General features: G+C 33.3%; 1 protein-coding gene across 1 annotated transcript; it reads right to left on the bottom strand.

Annotated features, from left to right (window-relative positions):
- Nucleotides 1-1,422: 1,422 nt before the first annotated feature.
- On the bottom strand, nucleotides 1,423-4,924 carry LOC127805655 (protein FAR1-RELATED SEQUENCE 5-like). Its single transcript, XM_052342408.1, has 5 exons — nucleotides 4,840-4,924; nucleotides 2,821-4,052; nucleotides 1,900-2,709; nucleotides 1,755-1,805; nucleotides 1,423-1,593 (listed from the first exon to the last, which is right to left on the bottom strand). Exons 1-5 carry the CDS (start codon nucleotides 4,922-4,924, stop codon nucleotides 1,423-1,425), a joined length of 2,349 nt encoding a protein of 782 aa, XP_052198368.1.
- Between the last annotated feature and the right edge of the window lie 4,073 nt (nucleotides 4,925-8,997).

The following is an 8,997-nucleotide window of genomic DNA, read 5'->3' as shown; positions in this document are numbered from 1 at the left end:
TAAATTCTTGCAATTTTAATTCTTGTATTTTAATTATCTACCGCCTAAATGGCCGGTTAGTTTCTTCTATTTTAATTCTTGTCATTTAAATTCTGTTATTTAAATTATGTCATTTAAATTGTTGTCAATTAATTTAATAGAGATGAGTAGCTAAATCTAATCTTGGGTTAAGGCAAGGACAGTGTCTAACGCCAATGATTCCCAAAGAAAGCTACGCTTTAAATGAGTAACATTGGTTTAAACTTCAATATGAGTGTGTTTTGATTATTGAAAAATCACTAGGTTTGGATTGGAACGTAAGCCTAACTTAGAGCTTTCATGTCACGCATGAGAGTTACTAGAACTGGAAACGCTATCATACCCAAACCCGGATGATTAATTTAGTTGTTTTGTGTATTAATTGTAATTGAATTTATGGTAGTTTCTTAAATTAGAATCCCGCATATCATGTATGGGGATTGCTTAAACTAAAGCTATCATTATCTTTAATTGCATTTAATAACAAATCCTCATATCTGAAATTAAATTAATGTTGCTAATCTTTTATGCTAATATTTGAGAATCAACGGGTTGGCACTGAAATTGTCTTAACTCAAGTACTTTCCAATTTCATATTCTCACGTTTAGTATTTATTTCAACTTCTGTCTTGCTTTATTTTCTAGTATTTGTTATCTAAAAAAATCATAAAAAATCATGTTATCAATCCATCTAAATGCGTGTGCGTGTGTGTGACATTCTTTTTTTTCTTTTGCCATAAATAAATCTCTCAGTGGACGACCTGGACTTATCCAGAAAGTATAAATTTAAATTTGAACTACAACTGCACTCGTACACTGACGAGTATAAACCTCTCGCCTAAATAAATAAATAAAATATAAAATTTTTATTGTGTTTTGTTTTGTGTTTTAATTGCAGGGTGAGAGTGCAGTCAAGCAGCTGGGCGAAGCCCGCTTTCCTCAAAAACAAGATAAACTTACCTGGGCCATCTTCTTATCAGGCCACCAATTAGTGGATTTGGACCTCTCTTTAATCTATCAATCCTGGGCCGAAGCCTATGATAGTTTTAACTTACTCGATCTTCCATCATTGCCTAGCACCGATCCCAAATAAGCTAATTCCCGAACTTACTAAGACTGCAAAAAATATGGAACATTTTACTAAAGTCAAGTATAGAAGGAAATACCTTGGTTTACACCATTCAAGTTGACAAGGATTTGGATCTGAAATTATGATTAATCATTCTAGCAATCATCAAATTACTAAGGAATCAACAAAATTAGTAACATATCAAACAGAATACAAAGATTAGTAAAATGTTACTAAGCAACCTAGGAATCATCAACTTATTCAAGCAATCTTAACCACAATGTAATAGCAAAAACAATAAATATGATTAAGGACCAAACCGCTTCACTTACTCTTCAAGGCAGCCTCTCTTTGAGCAAATCAGGGTTCATCAGCTCTATGCCCACCTCGTCTTCCTGGGGTCGTCGAGGTGGCAAATAAGATGGCATAAATGGTTGACCCATTGTATAAGTCGGAACCCAATTCACTCCATACGCTGCATTCCAAGGTTGATAATTCGGCCCCACCTGCAAATAAGATAAGAAATTTTAGTTTAACTAAAATAAATGAAAAATATTTTAATATTGAAGTATATGATATAAGAAGCATGCACCATCAACTGTTGTGGTTGTGGGTATGTAAGTTGGGTCAACACAGGATTTAATACTTCTTGCGTTGCTTGTATTACGGCTTGTGCTGGTTGTGTATTATTTTCCATTGACCGCTTTCCTTTGCTCGCCTTCAAAGTGACATGTGCAAAAAAACAGTATAACCAATTATATGATACTACTAGTAGATAATAATAGATAACTAAAATAGAGTTGCAAACATACTTTCCGTTTAATGGTATTCGTTTCCAATGGGCCCTTTTGACGAAGTTTTCTAGGAGCTCCCTTTGTTTTTGCGCAATGCGGATCCAAAATGGGATTAGATGATGTCCTTGCAACTTCGCCACAATCAAATGCGATTTGAACACTGCCTTGGGAAAGGATATTATTGTCAGAACTTATGCTTCGTCTCGATATGCTCGTATTGTTCATTTGATTTTCAAGAAACTCCATTACCTCGCGGGTTCGTTCCTCATCATCCACTACTAAATTTGCAACCTTGGCAAATAAACTTTGCAATTTATCATATTTTACCTGCTCAGGAGTGCTAACCCAACCACTGTAATTGATCTTGACCCTTGTGTATGCTCTACACACATCTTTCCTCCATCTCCTCAAGATATAACTCTTAGGAATCATTTTGACATTGTTTCGAATTAATACAGAAATAACATGTCTGCAAAGTATTCCTCGAAACTCGAACAAGTGACAGCTACAAACAATGCGACCAATCTCTCCCTCAAACATCACCGTAAAAGTCTTCCTCTTTGTTGTTGCGTTAAATATTATATCTTCTTGGACTTCATACCTAGTTCCAAGACAAGTCAGCTCGGTAGAGATAATATCACAATACACTTTTCCAGTTAGCTCTTCTTGAAATTCTTTAAATTTGGAGATTGTGTAAACCTCTTGGAACTGTTTCTCTATACAATACTTAGTTGCACACGGTACCATATGTGAAAATGACTTAAAATCTGCCTGGAATTCCTTTTCAACTTTGCTCCTCAAGGCCCGCTCATACTGTTCAACGAATAGCTTCAACGAGGTTTTTGAGTTGACATATCCATCAAAAAATGCATTCATACTCTCACTCCGTTGCGTTGTTGACATCCCAGCCTAGAAACTTGTTCTCAAAAAACAAGGTACCCACCGACCTCTTTCTCTGAAAAGCCCGGACAACCAATCATTGTTGTGCAATGTGTACATATCAATCAATGAATGCCAACCCCGTTCAAATTCTTCCGGACTTTGCGACTCATAGACCACTTCGTGCACGGTCGAGAGTATTGAACCCTTATAAGGGTGGCCCCCAAATTTTTCAGGCAACTTCTTAAGTATGTGCCACAAACACCATCTATGTCTTGTGTTCGGAAAAACAATTTGAATGGCATTTTGCATAGCCCTATCCTGATCAGTAATTATACCAATAGGTGCCTGACCCTCCATGCACTGAAGCCAAGTCATAAACAACCAAACAAATGTCTCGGTATCCTCACTAGATACTAAACCACATCCAAATAACGTCGATTGCCCGTGATGATTCACACCAACAAAAGGGGCAAATGGCATGTCATACTTATTCGTCAAGTATGTGGTATCGAATGTGACAATATCACCAAATTCTTTATATGCCTCCCGACACCTATTATCAGCCCAAAACACATTCTTCAATCGGGACTCATCGTCCAAATCCAAACTATAGTAAAAACCAGGACACTGTGATTGCATTTTTGCAAAGTAGGCTTGTATTGCAGCTGCATCTCCCTCCCCAAGTCTTAATCGCCTAACTCTATCAATATAGTTTCTACAGTCCTGCTCAACAAATGATAGATTCTCGTAACCACCCGCTTCAACGACAGCTGAGTTGTAACTTTTGTGCATTGGAATACCAGCTAGGTCGTTTACTTCAAGCTTTCGTTTCACTTGTTCACTCAATTGTCGATTACATCGATACAACCTAGATTTTGATGGACTTGTTTTGTGATTATGCTCCAAGATTACCCTAGTAATTTTCCATATTCCTGTCACATCTGACGCAACTGTAATCCTAGCTAAACACCCTATTTTAATGGTTGGTGTAGGCTTCAAAGAGCTACTTGTTTCACTGCTTCTCTGACCTTCTCGACTACAAGCATATGTCACATATTTTAACAACCCATCATCACCCTTTTTTGAATTCCTTTTTCTGACAGGAAAACCCACAGTATAAGCATATGTTTTGTAAAATTCATAAATCTCGTTGTGGTCATTAAATTTCATCCCTACTGTAGGCACCATCTCATTGCCCTCTGATGTGCATTCATTGTCAGCCCCTACTTCAATCTCAATCTCATTATCAAAAACTACTACATTCTCTTCTTCATCATATGGACATTGAACTAAGAAAAAAATTCATCAGCCTATTGAATTTTAAATAAATAATTTAATTTCCCTAATTCAAAAACACAATTGTAATTATAATCAGAATTACAAAAACACAACTGTAATTACAAAAACACAATTGTAATTTCCCTAACTAATAATCAGAATTAATTATACTAAGCCACATTCTTTTGTAATAATGCTAAATCATTGATATAATAAAGGGCAGATTATAAAAACACAACTGTAATTGTAAAGATTAAAGACTAATACAATCAAATGAATGAAATTATTCCTTATCCATTTTAGCAAGAACTAAACCACAAACAAAATTGGTTTTTATTTTTTTCTCCTCTCAACCTCAAACGAATAATTGATGCAACTCATGATAAGTTCATAAACAACCTAACAAGCAACAAAAAGACTCGACCAGGTAAGCTTGAAGACAATAATTTTAATGCAAAAACATCAGGTCTCAAAAATCGACAGTTTTTTCCTCTTTTCAGTGAGTTCATCATAAACAAAATATCACAAAACAATAAATAACATCATCATCAATGAGTTCATCACAAAACAGTTTTTTCCTCTTTTCAGCAAGTAGACCTTTTATATCTAAATAAAATCGACAACAAATCTCTTTAAGCAAAAACCTCTAACTAGTTTAAGCAGTATCGAGTACAGCCCTTGACAAACTAAAATCAAAGATCAGTCCGAAGAAACCAACTAAAAGTCCTTGACAAACTAAAATCTGAAGGAAGAAACCGAAAGAAGAAACCTTCTGAGGATTATAATAGTCTAGCTTACCTTGCTCTGACATCGGCGAGGAAGAACGGTGACGAGACTGAAGATCAGTCTCCATCGCGGAAGATCGCAGAAGATCGGTCTCCATCGTTTGCTGGAAGTACTGGGAAGAACGCGGAAGATCGATTTCTATTGCGGAAGGTTGATCTCGATCATCGAATGAAGGTCTCGATCGCCGAAGGAAACGTCGCGGCTAGATTGAGATCGTCGTCGGTAAGGTAAGCGCTCTCTCATTCTTTTAGTGGGATATGTGCAAACGCAAGCTGAAGGAAGAAAAGTCGATCTCGGTAAGCCCTCAAAATTTACCCCAATATCTCGCGATATTTTGACAACCAAAATATGGCGAGATATCTCTTCTGTAAACCCGTCGGTAAACGCGTCTGGCTCTGTAGAGGGACTCTTTCACCTTTTAATTAAAAAATAAAAAAGACTCGTGAGCTTAATTGGCATAGCCCGTTTAGCTGATCCACGTGGCAATGAGTTGGCTATACGTGATTCTATTAATCCTGAGATAATTGGAGAAAATTGAAGTCCTTTTCCTCATGATGGCTGAGAGGGGCAGTCCTTTTCTGCAATGACTGCATCGCTTTTGTATTTTTTCGATATATATTTATATTTATTGAAACTATCATTTTTACAGGTTTTAATATTTTATGTAATGTTTAATATTAACAATAATTATTCATTAATTAATAAATAATCACTAATAATTTTCTAAACATTAATACAGAATGAATAATATTAGGAGTCATCAGTCATTGTGAGACATCTTTTCATTTAAAGAAATTACAAAAAAAATTTATATCATTATCTCTTTTTTATAATATTTTATTTAATAAAAATATGATATATATATATGTCAGTAATCGTAAAAATCAACATTATTCATATAAAATATGATATAACATATCAAAATTAGGTGCTGAAATAACGCGGGCGCTAAGGCTTCTTACTTTTTTATGTCATTAATGATGACACTCCAATGTGATTATCAACCATCCATTATGTCCCATAGACTACCCCACAGCGACCTCACCACTCTCACCTTCAAACATGGTTGCCTAATAGCCTCTCAATAATAACAGTATATTTTTCTTGATTTAAAAATATGGGTTCACATATAAAAATTTCACGCAGATTTAAGTTTATTAGGAATTATTCTAGTGATCAATAGAGAGTAATAGACAATTTGAGTTTTTAGATTTGATGATGGTATTTGGGATCGACCACCACGTGCCACTTCTGCGACTGAACCTCGGGAATGGTACCTCGGACTTGGTGATGTCGGACATCGGGTGTAGAACCTGCAAGACAATGGAGTGGCGGGGCTAGGATCCCCCGGGATGAACTCCGACACTCAAATCAGTAGAGTAAATGCAAATAGAAGTAAATGAGAGAACTATAAAGCTTGAATATACCTGGCGAGAGTTCTTGTCTTTTATAGGCGAACCCGTTTTGGGTACCCGAGATGAGCGGGCACGACTCCCGAGAATCCCGGTCAAGTTAGAACGGGTCTTGCGGTTCGGCCCGAATTTTCCGGGCTCCGCTCCGGAATGTTGACTTGCCACGTGTCGGTCTCTCAGGTGATTCGCGTGGCAGGTGAGACTATCAGCGCGTAGGGATATTCTAGTAATTTCAGTTGATGCCACATCAAGATTCAAATTCACTTTTTATGTATTAGATTTAGATTTATTTTTTATATCAAAGATTCAAATTTATTTTCTGTGTAATTATGTAAATTAGATTCAAATATATTTTTCATATAAAAAATTATGAGACCGAAAACTTCAGCAAGGAAGGCATCCCAAGTTCACGCATATTTAATTATATATTTATACTATCAATTTGATATTCCTTTTGCAATAATAAGACATAACATTATTATTATACATATACATGTGCGCGCCCGCCGAAAGTAAAGTTGCAAGTGGTGGCTGTTGAGTTGTCAGACTCAAGAAAAGTAGCCTCATCTTCTTTTTAGTTTGGTAAATTACACTTACAACCCAAGCGGTTTGACAAAATTATAATGACATTTTTTATATTTGAGAAATGATACAGTAATTTTTGTAATTTTATAACTTTAGTTATATTTTTTAATTATTATTAAAATTATTAATATAATAAAAATGTTATTATATTTATTTTCTTTTTTCTTTATCAAACAATTGATTAGAATTTAATTATATATCGATCTTTTACTCTCCATAACTTGATAATGATTTTATTTATCATATAAAGACATAAGAGTCAAAAAAATAAAATGTTAAAACATTTTAATCATATTAAAATTTTTAATTTTTGTAAAGTAACAACATAGAAAAAATTAGAGTTAAAATTGTAAAATTAAAAAAAGAATTGTTATTTATTAAATATTAAGAATTCACCTACTTCTTTTTTATCAAATCATAAGTGTGTTAAATGTAATTCACACTTTTAATTTAGATTTTCCAACTCATTAGGCAACAACTAGTTGCCTATAAAAAGAAATCCTCCATTTCCTTATTTTTTTTTTTTTATTTTGTCAACTTCCAATTGCACATTATATAAATGGTCAATTTGTTCTTATTTACTTTGTCTTTGCCTTGGTTCTTTAATACATTATTATTATTATATATATATAGTATAAAATATCATCACAACAATATTGTTTTAATAATTTTTTTATAACTAGCTAACGAATTTTCTTTTTCAACGTGTGAATGGACAATATATCACCACGTAGTTTAGTAGTTAAGTTGTTAAGATTGAAGAAATTTAATTTTAATAACATCATTTCAATATTTGATAAGGGTGTTCAAAAAAATCGGTGCATCGCGAAAATTGACAAAATCGAACCGAACCGATCGATTTTTTTTTTGACGGTCGAAAATGGTTTGGATTCTGTTCAAATCGCGCGGTTTGCGGTTTGGACAGTTGGCGGTTTGGTTTTAAACCGAACCGCCCAAGAAAATAAAAAAAAATTATAAAAAAATATTAATTATAAAAATATAATAATTGGCAGTCCCATCCTATTTATTTTTACCCTATTTTGTCTTTATTTTTTGTTCCTATTTATTTACATTTAATTGTCTTTATTTATCAATATTTGTGTCTTTATTTATCATTTTAAATATATTTTTTTAGTGATTTTAAGTAGCATCTCAAATCGCGGTAAACCGCACAAAATCAAATGCGGTCTGGTTTGGTGTGGTTTGGTCCAACCCAAACCAGAATGCGTTCTGGTTTGGTTGAAAAACCGCACTAGCGATTTTACGTGCTGAAAATGATTCAAATCGGTCAAACCGCATCGCGAACACCCTTACTATTTGGCAAGATTTGATAATCCATTCATTATATAAATCACAAATTTAATAAGATGAGATCACAGACTTAGATTTTTAGGTAAACACATAAATTCAGTCCTTAATTTTTATATTTTTTTTCTTTAATTGTAACACTCTTAATTTTGCTTGATTCTAATTACACCATTGAACTAACAAATTTCATGCCATATGAATATTTGTATAATTTGGAAACTACAATTGATATTTAATCGTTTCTAATAACTTGAAGTTTATTGTCTTGAGATTTGGATTAATCATACAATTTTATTGTCAATGTTAAATGAAGACATAATTTAAATATTTAATACTATTTTTGTTTCAGTTTTAAAACTTCTCAATCTTATCAAACTAAATAATATTACTTTTGTCTTGCTCCATCTTCTAACAAAGATGATGACGACAACGAATGTGCAATGATTGAATTAGGAATTGGGATACGGATTGACCCGATTCTTCTAGTTTTAGTGGATGAATTTTGGTATTATAGAAATATTTCGTTTTAAGAAAAATAAAAATAAAATAGAGAAATTAAATTTATCTCTTCTTATAATTTTGAATTTTTTAATATAAATAAAATCTATATTATTAATACTAATATCCCATCACTTTTTACTAGGTGAGGGCAATCACATATATTAACGTTGATTAAGTATTCATATAATATAAAATTAATTAATTTAAAAATATAACTTAGACTAAACAATGAGGGTGACATGATAAGACTTATAAACTGCAACCACCACGAAAAGAATCATTTTCTTTTGAATTAATAAACTTATAATTTGAAAGCCATAAGCTACAACCACCAGGAAGGCATTTCTGTAATTTACTTGAAATT

This window comes from Diospyros lotus, chromosome 7 (assembly GCF_014633365.1).
Source record: "Diospyros lotus cultivar Yz01 chromosome 7, ASM1463336v1, whole genome shotgun sequence".
Taxonomy (NCBI): Eukaryota; Viridiplantae; Streptophyta; class Magnoliopsida; order Ericales; family Ebenaceae; genus Diospyros; species Diospyros lotus.
Note: the sequence above shows the minus strand (reverse complement) of the source record. Positions and strands in the feature narration are given on the sequence as shown.